Source organism: Corvus moneduloides, chromosome 6 (genome assembly GCF_009650955.1).
Source record: "Corvus moneduloides isolate bCorMon1 chromosome 6, bCorMon1.pri, whole genome shotgun sequence".
NCBI classification, from domain to species: domain Eukaryota; kingdom Metazoa; phylum Chordata; class Aves; order Passeriformes; family Corvidae; genus Corvus; species Corvus moneduloides.
In genome coordinates this window covers 10,414,459-10,436,663 of record NC_045481.1, presented here as the reverse complement: position 1 = coordinate 10,436,663, position 22,205 = coordinate 10,414,459, and the positions used below count along the sequence as shown (strand labels likewise).

Here is a 22,205-nt window from a genome sequence, read left to right as displayed (position 1 = left end):
GCCCCAAAGTAGGTGAGGCGAGGAAGGACCAGCTGGAGATGGGGGAGCAGCGCTGTGCAGGGAGATGGGGCACACCTGTGGGGCTGCAGCTTCATGGGCTGCTGCTGCTGCTGCTGTTGCTGTTGCTGTGGGTGGCCTCCATCGCCTTTTTGCATCGACCAGTTTGTTATCGCCTCCCTCCCTGCAGTGTGGGAGCACAGGCTGTCTCGCTATTCATGTTTAAAGAAAGGGCCAATGTGCACGGGTCAAACCACCAGCAAATGGCATCTTCTCTGGCTCCCAGGGGCCTCTCCCTTCCCAGGCACGTGTCTGCAGCTGTGCTGCTCAGGGACCCTCTGGGGACACCTCCCTCCTGCCCCCGACCTTAACATGGCCTGTGGCCCAGTGATCATCTCCCAGCTTTGCTTCAGCACTGCTCTTTAATTGATCAGAGGGATAATTATAGAAGCGCTGGCAGCCTGCTGTGCCTCAGCCTGGGAATCAGGCTCCCCACGAGCCCCATCCCTCCTGGTCGGGGGAGCAGAAGATCACAGGCACTGCAGCAGTAAACACAGGTTCCTTCCAGGAGTGGGAGATGCAGCAGGCGTTTCATAAGTTATTTATTATTTCTACTGCTGTGCTGGCTGGGATCTGCCATTTCAGGGCCAGGCATTAGGTAGCTGCTTTTTGAGTAATAGACTCAGTCGGTGTCCAGGCGGGTGCTGGTGAGTCTGAGCAAGGCAGCACCCCAGCAGAACTCACTCCAGGCACACGTAGCCCCAGGGATGCAGAGGTGGATGCTGTTTGGTGCTCAGAGTGATGCTGATCCTGCTGATGCTTGGGGACCACCCCACGGCTCATCATCCCCCCCAGGGACCACTGCTGGCTGTCCCTCAGGCTGCTGCTGAGCGATGAGAAGGTGAAGGAAGGAAGAAGGTGCTTTTTAGGATCATAGCATGTTTCCTAAGAACTGACCTCGTGAGCTTCTTTATCCCTTTGAGGCCAGCCTACTCTGTGCTGTGTGATGACTATTTTCACCCCAGGGCCTGAGAAATCTGCCCGTTGTGCCAGAGCATGGAGATGCTTCCTGTGGAAGAGAGTGGGTGAGGGAATCACTGGTGGCTTGGCAGGATGAGGCTGGTCAATCCAGCTCAGCCTTTGCTAGTGCCAAGCACATGGAGATGCTTCCCAGATAGGAGGAAAACAGCTCAGATCCAGCCCCCTTCCTCCAGGTAGTGAAAAGCTGGTACCTTGAATTCTCTGGGCCAGCAGAAAGATGGAAAGCAAAAGAAGAAAAGGCCCAGCCATCTCACTGCCATTGTTTTTGGTTTTAGAGAGAGTTTTTCTGTTGGTCCAGGGGAAAAGCTGGAATGGGTGTATTGGCAGGGTTTTCCTGCTGCATCACTGCTTGCAGCGAGGCTGTTCAGTGATGTCCATCAGATGTGACATCAGGTGTCCCAGCAGCACGGCTGGGTGCCTGGGGACAGCACTGGGACCTGTCCTGGGACACTCACCCGCTTTGCTGCTCTTCCTTACACAGGAGCTGAACACCCCAGCATCCTGGGCTGGGTACCTGGGGGGCCCCTCCGCCCCGCTGCAGTTTCATGGCAATGGCACTCTCCAGGTGACAGGCACTGGCTGTCCTGATAAGTCCGGCTGTGCCTGCGGGAACACCCTGGTGAGTCTTCCCTTTCCCATTTTGGGGGCTCCAGTGCAGGTTACGGGGTGAGGGACTGACGCTGCCCTGCTCTCCTTTAGGATGGCCCCCGCATCTGCGCAGCCCTGCTCAGGGCATCAGGGAGGCAGTGCCCAGAGCCAGCGTGCCAGAGCCCTTTGCAGCCCCTTGGCCACTGCTGTGGGGTCTGTGGTGAGTGGGGGACATGGCCCTATTCCTCCTCCCTGCCACGCCAGCTGCCCCACCCTGCTTCCCCTGGCTCCGTGGGGGAAAGTTGGGTGCAGGGGATGCTTGCTGCTGGTTGTAAGCTGAAGTTTTGCTGTATCACTGCTCCCAAGGGGTCCCGTGTGCAGATCCCATTGTGCCACCTTCCCAGCACATCCCTCTGAAGCATCATCCTGGTTTTTGGGAGCCTGTTCTGAGTCGCAGCCCTTTGTCCCTGCCTCTGGTTTATCCTGTCAGGATGTCACAGCTCGTCAAGCTAATAGGGCTCTGCTGAGTTTATGCAACAGAAAACACTCAGAGGAAATGCAGCCTTTTCCACTGTAATGTCAGCTTCTCAACAGCCAGCTTGTTTCATTTCACTTAAAATAAAAACATGCAGATTGGCAGCGTTCCCTCTGCAATGGGTGCTGCTCCATTAATCTGCATGAAAGGTTGTTAGGGGCAATTTTTCATGCACATCTGTACCTGGATACTTGGTATCTGATATTTGGTATATCATACCAAATTCAATAAAATGGCACCATGTTTCTCCAACATGCTCCTGAAAGCATAGTCCCTCACAGTCGTTAGGACAATTTAAAATTTCAGCTAATTCTTACTTGTATTTTTTCCAAGGAAAATATTTGTCTCCATGACTGCAATGCAGCAGCACGGGGAGCAGAGGTGTTCCCTCCTCTCAGCCTTCCCCCCAAAGCCAGGGTAGCGCTGCTGAACTACAACCTCGTGGCCCCAAAACCAGGAACATGTAGAGCTTCCCAGAGGGATAACTGGGAGAAAGCTTTCCAGGCAAAGCTTCTCTTGGAAGCCAAATGCCTTTCATCAAACCCAGCTGACAAAAAGACCAACAAGGGAGGGAGAGGTTGCACAGGGGTACTGGAGAGTCCTCAGCGCCTTTCATGGCAGTCAGAGCTGTGCTGCCGTGACAGCTCTCTGTCCACACTTGGTGACAGTTTGATGTCTGTCTGTTTTCCGGCTGCAGGGGCCACCATTAACCTGGATTTCACTCCTGATTTTGACCTGCAGAAGTACCAGGACAGATTGGTACAAGAGTTGCTGAGCCAGGTACATCAGCCTGTCAGATCGGAAGGGGCTAATGAAACCACAAGCCACTGGCCACATCTGCCAGTGACATGATGCGTGTGGGAGTGTCTGTGGTTGGCATGCAGCCCCAGCGATGCCAGGGGTGCAGCTCACTCCCCACCACCTTGCAGGGCCCACCCTCCCCGTGTGACCTCTTGGATGTGCCAGCTTGCTGTGGGTGCTGGGTCCCTTGCTCCCCACCACAGCCCCACCATCCCGCTCAGCTCAGGGCAGGAACGGCTGCCGACATGCAGTGGGGAGGGATGCCGGGGGGCTTGCTGCAAACCCTGCTCCAGAAAACACAGGAGGTCAGGTCTAGGTAACATGGGAGCTCAGTGCACGCAGCTGGGATCATGCAAACCTGCAGCAGGGCATCCCCTGGCCTCTGGGCAATGCTGAGCTGCTTTGCCGTTCCCCAGTAGGCAAGCACTGGGTGAGTGACTGGCACTGGTCAGCTCTCAGATGCTCTACAAAGCATCACTTCATGCTGCTGCTTGTCAGAGACAACGTGACATCCCTCCTCCTTGCCAGGGGCTGCCAGGGGAGGAGGTGTGCTCTGTGTTGTGCTGGGAGGTTTGATACTGGAGTATTGCTCTATTGATCCTGAGCTGAAAGCTGTCTGCCTGCCCTCCTTACAGCCACACGTCTTAATACAGCTTTTAATGGGTGTTATACATGAAATTGTTTTCTCAGCATGCTTTCCTCTGTGGGGGCTCACTGTGTGCTGGGTACTGGTCACAGCTTGGGAGAGAGGGAGAGGGGATGTACAAGCCTCTCCTTTGGGAAATGCAGTGGCACTGCAGGGACAGGGATGGCAGCTCTGCGATGGGGCTCACATGGAGATTCAGGTGGGCCTTGCAGCTGCCCCGTCGTGGCTGTCTGGAGAGGTGACTAATCTGTGCCTACCCTCTCATGGGCTTTACGTGTCTCCTTGTGTTTTGGGAAGCCCAAGTACGCTGGTGTGCAGATGGCCATATCCAAGGTGCACAAAGCACAGACCTTCCTGGGCATCCTGTCCCGAAGCTCCACTCCTCTGATCCAAATCGTGCTGATCGATGACAGAGCAGGAGTGCAGGCGGGCACCGCTGCGGAGCAGCTGGCAGCAGACATCATGGAGAACATAGCACAGCATGGTAACGCCCCTGTTCTCCACAGCAGGTCCCCTGCAGGTGCGCCCAGACCCACCACTGGCCAGAGCTTCGTATTCCCTGCCACCAGCCCACATGTCCAGTGGGGTTTGAATGTCTCTAAGGATGGAGATTCCACAATGTCTCTCAGCAGCCTGTCTCCACAACTGATCATCTTTGCAGTAAACCAGTTTTTAAAATATAAATACTTAGATAAATATCGGTATTTAAGTGGAATTTAGCATATTCAGTATCTGCTTGTTGCTTCTTGCCCTGTCACTGGGCACTGCTGACGAGCCTGGCTCAGTGCTCCAGCTGTGGCTCACCAGGGCAGAGCAGAGCAGAGTGGAAGGGTCACCTCCCTTGAGCTGCTGGCAGTTCTCATGCAGCCTGGGATACTGGTGTTCTTCCCATGCCATGTCTGACCATGACCGGCTTGGTGCCTGCCAGGACCCCCAGGTCCCTCTCTGCAGAGCTGCTCTGCAGCCAGAATGCTGCTTGTGGAGGCAGACAATGGAAGCTGACAGATGCTGATGGGCACACAGGTCACAGCCAGGGGACCTGGTGGTCATTGTGGATACCAGACCCACACGGGCTTGTCCCCATTGAGTCCATCCACCTGTGTATGCCATCGCCATTCTCAGGGAAAGGTGATCCCCAGGCAAGCAGGGCCAGACCCAGCTGAAGGCTCCCTCTGCCATGGGTGTGGAGATGTGTTGCCCTGTACAATCCTCATCCATATTTCTTCCCAGGTGAAGCTCTTGGCATTTCAAGTGGCAAAATGGAAGTGGCCACTGGCAGCACTGCCAGCGGGCAGGTGGGGAGCCACCCAGTGAGCAGGATCACAGCGGGGACAGTCATGGGGCTACTCTTCAGTCTCCTGTTCCTTGGAGGGATCCTCTTTCTCTACAGAAGGGGAAATCTGAGGTAGGGATGGGGCTTCTGCCAGCAGCAAATACTCAGGCTGTCTCTGCTTGGGAGCAGCTGCCAGCCCAGGCTGTCCTTCCAGCCTGGCACACCGTGCTGCCCAGAGCTCCCACAGAGCCTGGCAGCCTGCTACCCCCAGCATTACTGTTCATAGAGCCACAACATGGTTTGGTTTGGAAGGACCTCAAAGATCATCTAGTTCCAACCCCCTGCCATAGCCAGCAACACCTTCCACTAGACCAGGTTGCTCAAAGCCCCAGCCAGCATGGTCTTGAACACTTCCAGGGATGGAGCATCCACAACTTCTCTGGGCAACCTGTGCCAGTGCCTCACCACCCTCACAGTAAAGAATTTCTTCCCAATATCTAACTGCCCTCTGTCAGTTTAAAACTTGTCCTTGCTCCTCATGGTTTATTGGAGGTAAGGTGGCTGAAAGGCACTTCTGTACTCTTGGACTGCTGCTTCATTCTCCTCTGTGACCAGGAGGAGTTGCCTCTTGGTAGGGTGCAGTGTGCTCTGGTGGGAGCAGAGCTGCTGCAGCTCGGCTGGAGCTCTGCACAGCCCAGTCATGGTGCCTGGTGGCGTGGGTTCCTTGGCACCATTAGTTTGCAGCCCTGCTGGGGAGTGGAGGGCTGAAACTGCCAGCTGCTAAAAAGAAATGCATCAAAATAATGCAGAACACTTGTCCCACAGCTTTATAACCAGTAAAGGGAGAGAGAGCATCCAAAAGCAAGTGCAGCTCCTGGTGCATTAGTTGTTCACACAGCATGGAACATGGAGTGCAGGTCCCAGGGGAGAGCTGGAGGGTACACCTGGCTGCACCACAGCTGGGAGCTAGTCAGAAATACCCCTTCTCCATCACCTTTTTTCTTTAAAGGAAAGCTTGGAGATGGGGTCTGGCAGTGACTAGGGCATCCCAGCAGTACCCACAGCAGGTGCTTGGGGCACCCACCTTCACATGGAGGGTTTTGCAGTATTTACTGGCTGCCTGCTGAGGCACTGCGAGTTGTCTCTCACCCAGCTGTGGGCAAGTGGGGTTGACCTCACACATTTTATAATCAGGGGCCAGGAATTGCTTAAATTTGCATGTGCAAAGTGCGCCTGTGTCTGCCAGGGGGTGCTGAGCTCCCCCGTGCTGCGGCTGCCGTGTCAGAGGCTCACGAGTCAGGTTGGTTGTTCTCTCCCACTTCTTCCACGGATTTTGTCACTGTGCAGTAGTGGCCCTGGCCAGGGACAGTTGCCCTGCTGCTTGACACGTGCTGACATGGTATTTCCTAGCAGTAAACCCATGCCTTCATCTAATTTCTAAATAAAACTCCCAGACCCATAATTGCTGCTTGATGATTTATCTTTCACTGACTCTTCTTTGGATGCTGGACAGGCCTTTGAAACCAGCTCTGTCAGCAGCAGAAGGGAATTTGGTGTAGCTACAGGAGACAGAGCTGAACACGAGCCCAGGGTCTGTCCCTGGCCAACCCACTGCTGCTGCAGATCCCCTAATTTCCTCCGAAAGGGGCCTGGCAGAGCTTCCCTCAGAGCTCCTGAGGTGATGTGCGTGGACCTGCTGCTGAGCCCACCTGCACCAGATGCCCAGTGCAGGGGAGGATGCTCCATGACTGGGAACCTTAGGACAAAAGTAATGAAGAGAATAGTACAAGTAGTGATGGTGATTAAGGTGAAAAAATGGTAACGTGATAAAAGTAATTAGTGCTCGTTGGGATTGCAGTGGGAACAGGTGTCAGCTCTGTGGCAATTCACTTTAGGCCACAGGGAAGGAGTGATTGCTCCAAAGTGAAGCCTGTGCTAGAGCTGTCTGCCTCTGCAAACTCCTCCCTCCAGAATGCAGGTCCCAGATCTCCAGCCTTAATGATTTCTGCTGGATACAGCAGCTTTTCCCTGGGAAAGGGTACAATCATCCCATTTCAATGACAGCCTGACACTTTGCCCCTGTATTTTCCCATCTGCCTCTTAAAGATGCAGGGTTTCAGCTGGGGGAGCTGCAGGGGTGGGAGGGGTGTGGAAGGTGATGCCCAGCTCTTCCCCAGGTTGCCTGCCCTGCGCCTGTCCCGGTCCTGGGACAGAATGGAGGAGCCGGTGTCCCCCGCACCAGCCAGTGACAAAGGCTTCAACAACCCCATGTTCAACGTGGTGAGTCAGCCCTGCCAGGGACACCAGGATGCTCAGGGGTGTGGGCAGGAGCTGCTGGGGCTCCAGCCATGACATTCTTGAGAGCCTGTTGGGGTTACCCTGACAGGGGTCCTGCTTTCCCCAGGCTGGGAGGGGTCTGTGGGACATTCCCGTTCTCCCTCAAGTCACCAGCCTCTCAACTGCTGCAGGGACTCAGCACTGGGTGGGTTGTGCCAAGGGCTTTGCTTCTCTTCCCCATAAGTTGTTTTTTCTCTTTGCTGTTGCAGGAGCCTCCAGGGGCTGACCTTGGAGAGGAAACACCTAAAGATCTCCAGGTCTTCTACCTCAACCCTCTGTATGATGCAAGCGAGACAGAGACCTGATGGTGTGGGCTCATACTGGGGGCAGACACCACTCCCTTGGGGAAACCACCGCCTCTCCAGCCCTCACAGCCCCTCACAGTCCCTTGCATCACTCCTGGTGGGATTTAAGCCAGAAGCAGATCCCACCTGAATAAAAGTGTCCATGCAGTGAAGGAAACCGTAGCAAACCTTCACTATTGGTACTCAGTCACATGGACATGCCGTCCCTGGTGTTACTTCTGGATTTTAAACTGTCTTTTTTAGGTGTCAGTTCTTTTTAGATAGTTCAACATTGAGATTTGGGTCTCAGGTGGTATCCAGAGAAGCTGGGGTCTAGCTCAGCACCCTTTAGCCAGCACTGTGCCCAGGGCACACAGCGGGTTGAAGGAAGCATCCCTGGATGCATGACAGAAATTAAGTGCTCAAACACATTTCAGAATATGACCCAGGGCCTTCAGGTCCTGGACCCATTAGCTGGAAGGTTGTTTTGCTTTCCAGCAGTGTGCTCAGTGCTGGGGATCTCTGCTCAGGGTTCCCATTCCTCCTCTCACTCCCATCCACTGGGTGCTGGTGAGGTGCAGTCCTGAGCAAACAATTCCTCTGGGAAGCTTCTGGAGCTTGTTCCTTCCTTCTGTGCTTGGGCTGGTAGGTAAGAAACCCTCTCGGACCCTTTAGGGGATTTATTCTGTTCCTCCTTGAGGTGAGAAAGTCTTCTCATGGTACAAGGGGAAAGCAGTTTGATGCCAGGGTCCCTGGGGAGGGATGCAGGCAGGAGCTGAGGGCTGGGGACAATCACACTGGCCCATCTCTGATGAGGGTTGGGACAGTGGCACTCAGGGGCCTCGTTATGCCTGGCCTGTGTCAAAGACCCTCATCTGCCCACAATGTCATGCAGTGCATCATTATGGAGCAGGGCTGATGTGTGAGGCTGAAATTATGGATATGTATGCAAATGGATGCAAATTTACACTCTACTGGGTGTTCAGTAGGGTCTGTTGGCGTATTCCATAAGGAAGCAGCTATTTTAAGTTTATAATATTTTGTTGTAGTCTCTGGAAGACATAATCCCTTCTCAAATGCCTGGGAGTTGATAATTAGGTGCATCAGAGCCCTGACAAAGGTAACAGGCAGCATGTGGTAGTGGGACCAGCCCTGCCCTTGGAGATACCTCTGGAAACAGGCAGGACAAAAGCATGAGGCAGGCAGGGAGCAAGGCCTCTCTGAGCTCCTGGTTGCTGTGGTGAATTTGCAAGAGGGGGAGAGCCAGAAGTCGTCCTGTGCTCAGGACACACACACCCTTGGGATTTTGTCATGCACACCTCTCCTGAGGGCGCTCCTCCGCCAGTACTGAGATGAAAAGCAACTTGCCTGGGCAGGAGTTTCTGCTGCATCTGTCAGGCACTTGTTGCTGGGTGAAATGGTCACCAGCCAGGTCAAAAAGCAGAGGAAGCCATCAGCCTGCAGCAGCTGACATGGGCAGGTTGGGAATACCCAATCCCCACCATCCCGTGGTCCTACAACCAGTGCATCACTGTGGGGAGCAGTGTCCCAGGGGCAGGACTCAAAAACTCGCCACACAACACACAATCACTCCTGTGACATGAGCCCAAGGGAGAGCCCCCACCTCAAGCCCTCCTGCTGACCCCACGAGGCTGGACAGGGCTCAGTGCAGCTCAGCAGCCGTGGTGTTACCATGGTGCCTGTGAGAGCACTCGCATGCTTCACCAGCTACATCCCTACTTTCTGCCTGTGAGGGCCTTTTTGTGTTCTTTTCCCCTTTCACATCAGTTCATTGCAGGTGACTGAGTCTCCTCCAGCCCACAAGCCCTCAAATACACACACACACAGGAGTTATCTTTCTGGGGCTGATGCAGTGCTGCACGCTGGAGGCTGCTGCACCAGGCAGCCCATCACACCAGCACTGCCCACACAAGGAAGGGGCTCAAGGGTGTCCCCCAGGAAGCCCCTGGTCCCTCACCTCAGCGTGAATTTCTTCCCTCCCTGGCTATTTTTGGACCTTGCTCATTGGGAGTGAGGATTGTGATGTGAGGATTGGGAGGGGTCTAGATGGCTGCATCCCCACAATGTGTGCAGCAGGGGAGAGGTAAGAGCATCCCATGGCCATGGAGTAAGGGAGAGAAAAGACATCTCATTTACAACAGGGACCATTGTACAATATGGTGTCAGGATGATGTCCTTCCCCTGCAAGCAGCTGTGGACATCAGCTCAGTGTCCTGCCTGGACACACAGGGGTTTGAGGGTGAGCCATGGGCAGGTGTGTGCTTGTGGAATGGGACACCATCCTGGGACACATCACTAGCACAGAGGGAGGCAGTCCACTCTGTGGCAGGAATCTCCACCTGGTCACCCCTGTGTGTTGGCGTGTATGGATTTGCTGTTGGCAAAGCTTCAGTTTTAAAATGCATTAGCAGCTCGAGGTCACTTACAATAGAGGCTTTAATTAAAGCAGAGATCAATTTTTGTCAGTGCACGGGCAGAGCACAGTCTGTACTTTTCCTTCAGGAGCCACGTCCGCTCGCTCGTACAGAACGCGCCGCAGGGAGGGGGGAGCTCTGCAGAAAAAAATTGAAGCACCAGAGTCAGTTTGCAATGCTAGGGACCAACAGCTGCTGGAAAAACAGCGGTATCCATGATTGTATCCGTGATTGCTGCACACCGACGCACGCAGACAGCCCACGGTGCAGGCAGGGCAGCGCAAAGGGGGTTGGTACATGGGTGTCTCCTGGGATCCTGCCTAAACAAGGAATTTAATTCACAGGCATCTTTGGTAAGCAGCACATTGGGTGGGTGGTTCATGTCACCGAGGCTGTGCGCAGCACGTCTGGGCACCTGAAGGCTTTGTTTTGCTTCTGGTCCTGAGAGTCAGGGGTTCCCCACTGCGACAGACTAATTCAAAATGCATTAGTGTTAATGGCAAGATCTCAGGAGTCATTGCTTCCCAGGGTCTCAATGGGAAAAGCAACCTGCACACTATTAATGGACACAACTCGTAGCACAGTGCCTTCCCTTTGCATGAGTCAGCCGCTCACAGAAGTTGTGCAAACCCAGATTCAGACTGGCAGAGTCCTCAAAATATCCCCAAGCCTAAAGACAGACTTGGCTCAATGAATTTAGTTTTTTATATCTCTTTTAGCAGGAGGTAGCAGCGGTGGGAGGGCGTTTGGCAGGGGCTGGTCTCACCGGAGTGCAGGAGCTGGCCAAGGCACTGCGGGGTGGCAGCTGAGCTCTGGCTGTGTCCATCAGCATGCAGGGCTTTGCACTGCTCGTCCTCACGGGACCGCAGAGCAGGGGCTGCATAAGAAACAGCAAAGGAGGCAAGGCTGAAAAAGATCTGAGGGTTTTAACTATGAGAAAGCACCAATAAACCTGCATGAACCTGTGCAGTCAGATGACAAAAAAGCGCTGCAGCTTATTGGGGAGCAGGGAAAATATTTGCTGCAAGGACAGGGAAGGGGCTGATTCCTGAGTCCATGTTCCTCCTCTGGCTGGAGCACAGCACTGCAGCTCCCGCTGGCTGAGCACGTCCTGCTGTCTTCTGCTCCTGTCCTCAGCTAACCCTGCCGGCAACGCTGGCCCAAGTATCAGGCACCGCTGGGACATGCTCTTGCCAACTTTCGGCTTTCCTGGGCATCCCACACCAGGCCTGCAGTTGATGCCTGGTCTCGTCATCACCCCCGTCCCCAAAAACGTTTAGGACATTTTGCAAGCAGTGAGATGGCGCTGGCACTGTGCCTCCCATCCTGCCTTCCTGACACGGTACTGTGCCCATGGTACCCCCTCCCCTCAAGCAGAGCCCCTCCAGCCCCACGCGCTGCCCTGCCAGCAGCGAGCCCAGGCCACGAGAGCAGCTCTCACTCTGTAGGAAGGGGCTGCCCTGCACTGGGTGAGGGTGGTAGTGGCCACAGCTCTTGCTCCATGAGCTGCCAGGAGCCCCAAGGCTGCCAAGGAGGGATGTTAAGGAGAAGGGGAGAGGGGAGCCACATTTACAGGCGTGCAAACAGGCAGGAGAAGGCCGGTCAGAGCTGCTGCCACAGCAGTGGATGGCAAGGGCTGGGCAGGTGAACACTGCTTTTTGGATTGTCCTCCTCCCTTCTGCCTACCAGAGCAGCTTCATCCAGAGCAGATGGTGCAAACTGGAACACAAGATGCTCCAGTAGCCTGGCATGCAAGAACACCATGTGTCCTTTTTCTTTCAAAATAAGCTAAACTCAGCAAGACAAGGTTTTTGGTCATGACATGCCACCTTCCTTTGACTAATACTTCACTTAACTGCACCTCAAGGTGCAGTTCAACTCCCACAGTCATCTCTTCCCTCAAACACTTTCCTGCTTCTCAGTGCTTTAGGCTACCAGTGCCAGCTTTCAAGGTTTTTACACATCTGCTTTCTCCCAGGGATGCCAATCTGGCGCTGTGCAGAACAAGGGTGCCTGCACCTCCAGCATTTCCACATTGAAGTCCCCTCCTTGTGCCTTAGCTATGTTAAGCACTTCCTGCAAAGATAAAGCGAGCTTTTAATGCACCCCCTCTCCAGCAGATTGCACCTATTTAGGAAGCTTATTCTCAGCACACCTGTTCTGTAGAGAGAGATGGTGGCAGATGAGTTTACATCTTGGGTGGCAAGTGACACCATGATGTATTCCAAAATACTCAGTTTTTGGGGCAAAGATACGTGCTAGAAGTGACCAGTTGTTCCAGTGAGTGGTACACCCACCACTCCAGCTTCAGGACCTGATGTCATGCCTCTGTGAAAATGGAATGAGCAGAGAAATGGGCAGAGACCAAATTACCCTCATTCCTTGCACAGCTCAATTCCTCACTTTTGATCCTAGACTGGTAGCCTCCAGGGATAAGAAAGTGCATTGTCAGAGCATCATTTCACATCCTGAATTTTTGCATTTATGAAAATTTTCCTGAGGGCTCAAGAGGTCTCTTTAGGTAACTAGAATCAAAATCCATAAGGGCCAAAATGGTCTGCAAAGGGCTGTGGTGGAGGACTTGGGAAGGAATTCTGCTTGCCCAGACGTAGGCAGGGAAAAAAAAGAACAATGTATTCATATGAGCAATTAATTTATTTTTCTAGAAACGTTCTCCTGCTTAAATTATAACCAAGCCCTGGCACTGCTGAGTGCTATGATTTAATACCCCCATAATTAAAGACTTTGTTGTCATCCCAAGTCCTCAGTGTGCAGAGAAAAATCAGCTCAAGAGCAGAAGAAATATTTTTTAAAAGTCAAAGGCTGATTAGCATGAATACTTGTGAGAAGGCTTCCGGCACACAGCCCTCAAACCTCCTGTCAGCTATCACCCCATCCCGAGGGCAGAGTGTGGGTGCACTTTCCCAAGCCAACCCAGCCCAGCCTGCTCAGGTAGGTTGGGCCAGGCAAGGAACAGCAGGGGTCCAAAACACCCACCTCGGCCTTTCCTGTGAAAGGCAACATAAACCGAGAAACAATTCAGGAACACTTGGCACTCCATAAGGGATGAGGGATGCTTACCTAGGACACCCTAGAGGAGATGTTGGCACTGTCTAGCTACAGTGGGCTTTATGGTGCTCACATACCAGAGCATGAGGAGATCTTTAAAAAAATCCCCTATATGAAAGGCTGCACCGTTCACACACCAATCTTTGAAACGTTCCTAAGCCTTTCTTTGGGAGTACTGCTTTGACAACAAGTGAAATGTATTTATTGTTTTATGATACTTACGATGCATAAATAGATCCTGCAGCCTCCTTACTATGCTTTGGCCATAAGGAATGAGTCATATAAATCATTTTAAAAGGAATTAATAGGGCCAGCAAATCAATGCAATGACAACTCTAAAACTGAGGGCACAAAATTTCAGCGCTGTATTCCACCAAAAGCACTTCCATTGCTTCTGAACACTCATTCACCTTTCTTGGAGTGGTTTGCTACAGAGCTCCAAAATATCTTCAGTTTATGTAAAATGTCCATGTGAACAAAGTGAATTTACCATGTGACTGAAGCAAGTGTCAGTGGTAGATTGTTTTCAGATGTCAAGACAGACGACTGTAAACTTTAAAACCTCCCTCTTCTGCTTTATTGACATGTAAATTGTTCAAAAATGTTCTCACAATTCAATAATTACAAAGACTTAGACTTACATTAAAAAAGTAAAAACCAGAAAACCCCCAAAGCAGTAGTGTCCAGCTCTAACTGAGCCCCTTTATCAAGAATCTGAGAAAAAGAGCAAGTACTGTCGAACACTTAACATAACAGGATTAAATGTTGACTAGAACACTCAGTTTAAACTAAAGATAAGTGCACGTCCTATACAGTGTTTCAGAAAAGAACATTAGCCATTGGTATATCATTAGCCCATTTAAACTGAATTTTAAATAAGTGACATCCAACTGTCATAAAATTGGCACAGAAGGCACACTAGTGTGACAATGACAAACTGGATATGCCAGCCACTGAATTAATTACAAGCTTTTAATGAAACATGGTCACAAATCTTTGAGTACTAAATGTATAATACATGGAAGCATGAGATTAAATATACACGCAAAACATCACCGCACGTGGGCCATCGCAAAATATACAGGAGTGTGTTGTGCATTTTTCTACATGATCAATACTTGATTAATAATCATGGGGTCTTCATGCAGGTGAGGATACAATTAATGAGAAAAGCAGCACCCCCAGTTACACATCCTTCACGTTCCACTTTGGTAACCAATGAACAGACTGATGTTTTAGTGCGATACAGTCCCTTAGTCAAGCAGACTCCGAGGGCAATGTGTCCACGAGAAGGCTTGCTAGCTGAACAGCGTAGTGTGTCCTTACACCAAAAACCCAGGAGAAACAACTTCTCAGGAAGAGAAAGGCAGGAACTAGGAGTAAAATTTTTTTCACAGCCGTAATTACCAGTATTTTTAAAGCCCTGACTAACGACTGATTGATGAGGACTAAAAAGCAGGGAATGGGTAAAGAGGTAACTGGCAGTAGTCCTATGTACAAGACTAAAAAGTTGGTAGAAAGATAGAAAGACAGTTATGCAGCTGTATATGTAATGGCTAAATGAATTAAAAGGCCACAAAACTATAACCAACTTGTCTTTGACTTCCTGGTGATTCTATTGATGTTGGAAACAACCTACAGCTTCCTACCATTCTCCTTAAGATTTAGGAAAAAAACAGTTACGGGAAAAAGGGAAAAGTGTATTCATCTGAGGATGTAACTAGACCTGCTCACATTTCCTATTTAGAAGTCCAAATTCTGTCTAAAAGGATATCCTGCTAATCAGACATTACATCATTCTATAGAAAAATAATATTCCTGATACTGTAGCAACATTATCAGTAACTCTCTCTATTTCTCTTTCACCATAAGACTATTTACTGGTGGCCTTAAATGCTCCTATGCAATAAAACTGTGTCACAGCTGTGCAGAAGGGAATCAACCGTAACCGAGCAGTGAACAATTCTGCATAAAAAGCTCAATCGCTATTAGTTAAGAATTTTCTTCATTTCCATAGTTTGTATCTACAATCTGGATATATAATTATTCTTGTACAACACTAGAGAGTCTGTGTCAGTCTTGGCACTAGCATCTGAGACAGCTTTGCCCTGCTGTTGAACACCATGGAGTAGTGGATGACCGGAGCTGGAATGGTGAGAGTGGTGGCATTATGCGTCACAGGTCGACTGGTCCAGTCCATCTAGCGTAAGCTGATTCCTATGAGGAGAGTTGGGACTTGGGGGACCACTTGGATTTGAGCTGTTAGATGGAGTAGAGTGTTTGGTGGAGTCTGAATCAGGCTGTTAACGAGAAACATGAAAAAAATTATGTTTACTTGAAGTGAATTCTTTACACTCAAAAGCTTTCAAATGCACTTAAAAATGAGGGTGAGCAACACCTACGAAGCAGTGTGCATTAGATTAATTCCACAGTTGAACATTCAAGCAAGTACTTCCATTACCATGAACAGTCTCTAGTGCAGTCCCAAAGGTGACCTTCTGATGCAACAGGAATTATGGTAAAGTATGTGGAAATTGCTACATCTCTGGCTCCTCTCTTTTAGCCATTGCAAAGCTTTCCTGATGGAATGCATCTGTCTGTTCACTGTTGTTCAGAATTTACCAGCCTGCAATTTTTAGGCAATTTTTATAGCCCAGGAGTAGGTTTATCTGCCCATGTAAACATTTAAAAACCATGGTCAAATCATCTTCAGTTTGGTGAGGAGGAAAGAAACACGTGTATGAACTGTTTACAAAACAGCAACAAGCCTGTGAAGTGTCTGACAAATGAGTGAAGGCTGCCAAGATTCAGGCTGGAGATCTGGAAACAGAATATGCTTAGTGGGTACCTCCTACGTTAATATCTAATAAAGACTATCCACAGTTATTTCCCCAGTGTTATATTAGTTGTTGGGTATTTGCCTTCACAGGCTGGTCTCACTTCAACAGGATGGCTGGCAAGCTTCCCACTATTTTGGTGTGTTACAACTCTGAGCACTGCACACATTCACAGCTAATGAAATACTGCACAAAAAAACCTGGTACCATTGCAGCAAGTTATTTTCAAGAAAGGGAAATATATACTTAGCAAATAGATTGAAAGGTAGCATCCTTAAAGAATGCTGTTCAAAAGATTTTGCATTGCTTGAACAGTAATAAGATAATCTATAGCAAGATTATCCTGACATGATCCAGTTCATAAAGCCAAAAGGCATGGGGGAAATAGTATAAAGCCAAAAGGTGTTATTAGAGCCTCTTTCCAGTTACAAACTACTATTTTTTAAATTTAAGAAGCCGTAAGAAATTTTAAGAGCTACCAAAAAGAGAAAAGATGGTAAAAAACCCCTTCAGAATCTATCACTACTTGTGCCTACAAACAACAGTTTCCATTACAGCATGGAATATAGTGGAGTTTGGGAAGGGTGTGCAGAATAACTAACATAGTCCATCATAACCACCTTTGAAAACCAAGACTGTTTCAAAAATACCTGTGTTTAGAGATCCCCACTTTCATGTGCTTTTAATGGCTAACTGAAGGTGACAAAAGAAGTCAGACCACAGGTGTGATCAGAACTCTGGACTTGGCGTGTGCTAAGGCATCCTGCAAAAGTCTGGCTTCACGAAAACATGCTTCAAAACTCAGAGCATTATATGGGCCCACAGTTGGGTACCAAAAAGCACTAAAAAAGATCTTTATCAGGCACTTTGCTTCCCAAGAATAATTCCTAACACTTTCCTTGCACAGACAGTGCTTCAGCAAAGCTTGGGAAGAATACATATGATAAATCATGGAAACAACAATCCTCTGTCTTCTCTATTTAGATCCAGGAACACCAGTTTTGTAGAGCCAGGACATTTTAAGTTTGGTGACTACTGGCACATACTCTTATTCTCGCTAAAAGCAGTTCTATGTATTATAGATATGATTCCTTCTCAAGTTATATGACAAAAAGTCTTCCTTAAGGCAGCACTGAAAATTACTTAACTAGTCATATTACTTTGCTATTCTATGCTAATATCCCAGAGAACATTTTTAGGAGCTTTGAGGACATTTCATCAATTAGTCAAATTTCTGTTGCCTATAAAGCTTAATTGAAGACATAATAGTTCTTAAAATATCACCGTAAGAAGATCTTTTCACAGCTTTGCTTTTGTGCTGGCATATCTAACTTGCAAATATAAATTACAGGCTGGGAAAAACACTTGTGGAAAGAAAACATCTCCATAAATGTCTTTATGAAGTATTTCCTTGGGAATGTAATTTATTGGAAGAAGAGAACAATCTACGTCAACAGGATATCTTCAGTCTCCATTTAACAGAAGCTGTTTTACCTCTTTGTCAAACTCCTGGTCAGGGTCGGACATACTTCGGGAAGGCATGGCTGCTCCCACATCACTGCCACCTGCAGAGAGTAAAGGACAAAAGGCACTTTACACCTCTTGCTGACACCACAGATTACAGCTCAGAAGTGACCAGCTTGCTCCCAGTCTTACTTGACGAGGGCCATGAGATGTAGGTTTTGTTTCTCTGCTGCTGCTGCTGCCGTGACAGGTTAGCTGAAGATGGACAGGTTTTTTCATCCTGTGCAGGAGGTAGGACACTCTGCAGTTGAAATGAAACACCTTGTTAGCCAGCAACAAAAGCTATCCAACGAGAAGTTGTTACTCATGAAAACTTTATTGTGCTTTTGAAGCTATTACAACCCAGTGTTGGTAGAAAAACTGAACTTACTTGACCACATCCACATATTTTCAGTAACAGACACAAACCCTGAGAAAGACAGAGAAAGAACTAAGCCCCATAGCAGCCACTGGAACCTGTCAGCCAGCAATCCCTCTATGAAGGGGCAGGGACTGTACTTAGCAGCTCTGCTTTCCTTCCTCCTCCTGCTAAAATGACAAATGCCTGACCCACATCTGGACTATCTGAGAAAGACAAGGGAAAGCCTGACTAACAGCTCGAAAACGGAGGGTACATACAGAACATAAAAAGTGTACCTTCACATCTTCCTCTTGTGGATTTAACATTACAATAGCTCACAAAGTGCTGTATTGGTTAAATACAAAATAAAATTAATGCTGTAAAGCACTGCAAATAGCATGCATTTTAGTTACCTCCAGCATCAGTTTTTTTCCCCTTGTTATTGCTCTAAAATTGGTGAAGTGCCACAAGCATACCATATTCCAGTTCCTAACAGTTTGTAGCTACTCCTACCCTTGCTAGGGAAGCGGAGGAGGGACAGGAAGAGGAAGAAAGCAGAGGGGAGCCTTGCAGTGAGGAATGGTCACTCTGAAGAGAGATTTCAGCAGAGATAGGGCTCATGGGATAGACGTGCTCAAAGCCTGTTGGAGGTGATATCAAGAGCAGAATGTTGAGAGGATGAGGGGAAAGGAAATTCATTCTGTTATTTTAAGAAGACAAACAAGAAAACGGAAGGAGGACAGACTGATTATTTACAAAACTACTAACAAGCTCCTGGCAGTGATAACTGTCTTTCAGTGTCTCATTCGTAAGTCAGCTAACAGTATTTCCTTGCACAGGATTTAGAAGCATTGCACAGCAGGAAGGTTCACCTTTCTCAAAAGGATTTAAAGAAGAATTCGGTACAGAGGTAATACTTGAGCCCATCCAGCTCATCTTCAGCTTTTGTGAGCAAGAACAAATGCACATATATATCCCTCCCTTATAAATGTATTTTACCAGTGGGAGGTCCATGAGGACCTGCATTCCATCTCCTGGTCCCATATGAGCCACGTGGTTGAAATTCGTTGGGTTAGAAATCATCTTTGACCTTAGCTCAGGGTCTCTAAGCATCTCCCTAAAAAAACCAGAGTGATTTTTACTATTAGCATTCCCAGTCTCTGCATGTCATCATGTATATTCAGTTATGTACCACAAATAAATTCTTACCGCCTTTGTTGTAACCGCTCTTCCTCAGGAACCTTAAATACGAATCTTCTTTTGCTCCTGGTTCGAAGCATTTGCTTCTTGCTGTTGTCAGATGTTTCTGGTACACTGAGGCCAGCTCCTGCTGTAACAGCACAAAGCAGTTTCACATACAGAGGTACACACTGACCCAGACACATCCAATGCCAATTTCATCTAGTGCGAAGCTAACATGGTGAAAATTACTGAGTCAGAATGAGTTTCTGACTTACCCCCTTACTCAGAACTCACCTGCAAACTTGTTCTTGAAATATATTAGCCTTGGAGGCTCACAGTTAAGGAGGTTCAGTGTGCCATCCATGTTTAATGGTCTGATCTGTTTTGAGGAAGGAGACAGAGAATTACCTCAAGTCTAGCATACACTGTGAAGAAACAACTCATTTGACAGTAACCCAATTAAGTTCAATAGTCAAAGAAAATTACTTACCCTTCGCAGGCCAATAGTCTGGACCCATTCCATAGTGTTAACATCAAACACATCAACACCATACTCGCTATACACTGTTACATATGAAGAATTGCAACCTGTGTTGATTGAAAACAAACAGAAAACCCTAATGTCATTTCAGTAGTCCAGAACTGACAAATATTTGAGCAGATTTCAGTAGTTACAAGTTTTCCACTACATGCAAGATACATTTTAAAAAACATTTTCAAAGCCCCAGTTTAAAACAGATATTTTTTTTGGTGAGAATAGATTTGCTAATGACAACTACCAGCATCATGGAAAGATTTAATTTTGACCCTCTCAATGTTTTTTAAAACTTCACACTGCCATTTCATTAAATTGCAAAATGGCATCTGAAGTTTTCAGATGCATACAAATTTGCTAGGTGGTAGGAACTGAGCAGCTAGCTTTGCTATGGATTACTTCATTTCAGAAGCAGCAAACCAACTATACATCTGCTGTGTGCAGAGGAGATGAGAGAGCCACCATCTGTGAGCTGGGTCATGACCTCATGATGCAGATCTGCTCTCAATTTCCTTCCTCTTTTGCTTACAATTTTCTAGCTTTAGATATTCATGTATGGGTTGCTTTCATCAAGCTGACAGAAAAATGTCACAATGCTTAAAGCCTATAACTCATTTTCTCTTTTCAACTTTTTTTTTAAAAGCATAAAAGGCATCAGCAGACAAGTTTATTTTAGGTCAAACGAAAAGCAGAGATCTCTAGAGCTTTGTATCAACATGCTTCCGCTCATGTAAAGACTGTCTCCTGATGTAAAAAGCAGTTACTAGAAACTTAAGGGATTTAATAGAGAGAAGATGCTTCAATAAACAAAATGAAAATAACCCAGTAGGGCACTAAACACATCACAGAATCTTCTTAGAAGAACTAAAGTACAGTTGTGGTGCTATTTTTTAAATTCATTCTAAGAATGCCTTGGACAGCTATCATAAAAATGTAACACAAAAGTGATTTATGGTCAAGCATTATTACATGTGGTCTTAGTTGGCTTGGATGTTCCAATCAAGAGGGAGAACTGAGCATCAGGCAGAAACACCATCTGTAGCCAAGGCTGGTGCTTGGCAGTCAGAGCTGATGAGCTTGACCAGATCTCAAGTGACTCCCCGAGAGCCGTGTCAGTGCCTGCACTGGGCCTGCCCACGCTACAGCCTCGAGACCAGCTGGCTCCGAGGCTTTCCACCAGGCTGCACGGGAGCCAAGCAGCCCTAGCACACCCACACTGGCTCAGCACAGGACACCAGAACTAAGCTGGTGTAGGGCCAACCCCAACAGGCCACCTGGGCTAACAGAGCTGTGCTAGTGCTCACCCTGCCTTCTCCCAGGGCAAGGGCACTGAATGCCCCAGACACAAATTCTCTGTTTTATCCCAAAACCTCTCTACAACATGGTACTTTAGCACAGCAGAATCACTTCCACTTTCTTGGTCTCTCCTACGAAGACTGGCTGAGAGAGTTGTTCTCAGCCTGGAGAAGACTCTGGGGAGACCTTACAGCACCTCACAGTACCTAAAGAGGCTACAAGGGAGCTGGAGAGGGAGTTTTTACAAGGGCACAGAGTGATAGGACAAGAAGAAATGGCTTTAAATCGAGACTGGGTTTAGTCTAGGTATTAGGAAGAAATTCTTTATTGTGAGGGTGGTGAGGCACTGGAACAAGTTGTTCACAGAAGCTCTGGAAGAAGCTGCTCCATCCATGCTAATGTTCAAGGTCAGGTTGGATGGAGCTTTGAGAAAATTGGTTTAGTAGAAGGTGTCCCTGCCCACGGCAGGAGAGTTGGAAGTAGGTGATCCTTAAGATCCCTTCCAACCCAAACCATTCTGTAATTTTACAGCCTCCTGATGGGATAGTTAAAAAAAGCCACCATCACTAGTGACAGACACTAGGACTGAGGAGGGAGGACAAGTCTAATGAAAAGGGAAGTAATTCAGTTTCCTTTGGCAGCAGAAAATGTTGCTTCTTCTACAAAAACAGCCCGAGGCCAGCACCACTCAGGATTGCACATACAAAAATGTTATAAAATACTTTACAGTAAGAACACTTCTAATAATAACAGACAAAACCATTAACTAGCAAGTCTAGTTTGCTGAAATGCAAAAAACTGTAAAGCTGATTAAGGAAAAGGAAACATTAGTTTTACCTAATGGTGTTTTAAAGTAAATTTGCCACTACATTGTTTCCTTGGGACTTTGCTTCAGACTTATGTACAGAACTAGGTCAGAGTAAAGCAAGCAAACAGTTTCAGTTCAAGTCAAATAAAATTAAACAAATTCCTATTAGTGCCTGGCCTGATCAAACCAACATGCACTTAACTCCTTGCTGTATTACTTAAACAAAAAGCTATTTCTTGCCTTCAATCATTCAAAAAATTTTAATTGCTATTTGAGCTTCAAATACCAGATTTATCACCAACTGCCTTTGAAAAACGCTCTGCATGTACCTCTGTTCTACCAAGCTGATAACCAATGCTCCTGAAACAAGGAGAATGGTTCAAATACTACCCTCCATTTATACTCTTTTTGGATATTGCCCCCTAAAATTAAAACCAAAAGGAGAAAAAATGCTACCATTTCTGCCAAAATTTTTCTCTCTTATTATCTTTATGAACCTTTAGACTTGCAGTTACATTTCTTCTTCAACTTTCTACTGTACTTTGAGTACAGAACACAGAAGACACCCTACAGGAAACTGGACATTTATATTCTCTAAGTGATCAAAAATCTTTATAGAATTTCACAGACAGCTAGTCCTTGCACTGTCCTGCATCCAGGACTACTCTCTGTAGAAA

General features: G+C 48.0%; 2 protein-coding genes across 20 annotated transcripts in view; one reads left to right on the top strand and one right to left on the bottom strand.

The window, feature by feature from the left end:
• AMN (amnion associated transmembrane protein) overlaps nucleotides 1–19,467 on the top strand; it is a 33,566-nt gene extending 14,099 nt beyond the window's left edge. The window contains exons 6-13 of one of the 2 annotated variants that reach the window (XM_032113504.1): nucleotides 1,520–1,657; nucleotides 1,738–1,846; nucleotides 2,859–2,941; nucleotides 3,906–4,092; nucleotides 4,839–5,013; nucleotides 7,059–7,161; nucleotides 7,428–7,475; nucleotides 17,195–19,467. In XM_032113504.1, the coding sequence (XP_031969395.1) occupies nucleotides 1,520–1,657; nucleotides 1,738–1,846; nucleotides 2,859–2,941; nucleotides 3,906–4,092; nucleotides 4,839–5,013; nucleotides 7,059–7,161; nucleotides 7,428–7,475; nucleotides 17,195–17,233 (882 nt within the window). In that variant the 3' untranslated portion in view covers nucleotides 17,234–19,467. Of the gene's footprint in view, nucleotides 1–1,519; nucleotides 1,658–1,737; nucleotides 1,847–2,858; nucleotides 2,942–3,905; nucleotides 4,093–4,838; nucleotides 5,014–7,058; nucleotides 7,162–7,427; nucleotides 14,583–17,194 lie in introns of those variants that run through there. The other variant, XM_032113503.1, reaches the window with a different exon arrangement.
• The window catches only part of CDC42BPB (CDC42 binding protein kinase beta), a 91,570-nt gene continuing 84,171 nt past the window's right edge, over nucleotides 14,807–22,205 (bottom strand). For 12 of the 18 annotated variants that reach the window (XM_032113484.1, XM_032113487.1, XM_032113486.1 and 9 more), the window contains 8 exons: nucleotides 19,380–19,477; nucleotides 19,184–19,268; nucleotides 18,917–19,037; nucleotides 18,707–18,824; nucleotides 17,738–17,776; nucleotides 17,500–17,608; nucleotides 17,338–17,408; nucleotides 14,807–15,306 (listed from right to left, as the gene is read on the bottom strand). In XM_032113484.1, the coding sequence (XP_031969375.1) occupies nucleotides 15,175–15,306; nucleotides 17,338–17,408; nucleotides 17,500–17,608; nucleotides 17,738–17,776; nucleotides 18,707–18,824; nucleotides 18,917–19,037; nucleotides 19,184–19,268; nucleotides 19,380–19,477 (773 nt within the window). In that variant the 3' untranslated portion in view covers nucleotides 14,807–15,174. The remainder of the gene's footprint in view (nucleotides 15,307–17,337; nucleotides 17,409–17,499; nucleotides 17,609–17,737; nucleotides 17,777–18,706; nucleotides 18,825–18,916; nucleotides 19,038–19,183; nucleotides 19,269–19,379; nucleotides 19,478–22,205) is intronic. The other 6 variants (XM_032113485.1, XM_032113496.1, XM_032113489.1 and 3 more) reach the window with 3 other exon arrangements.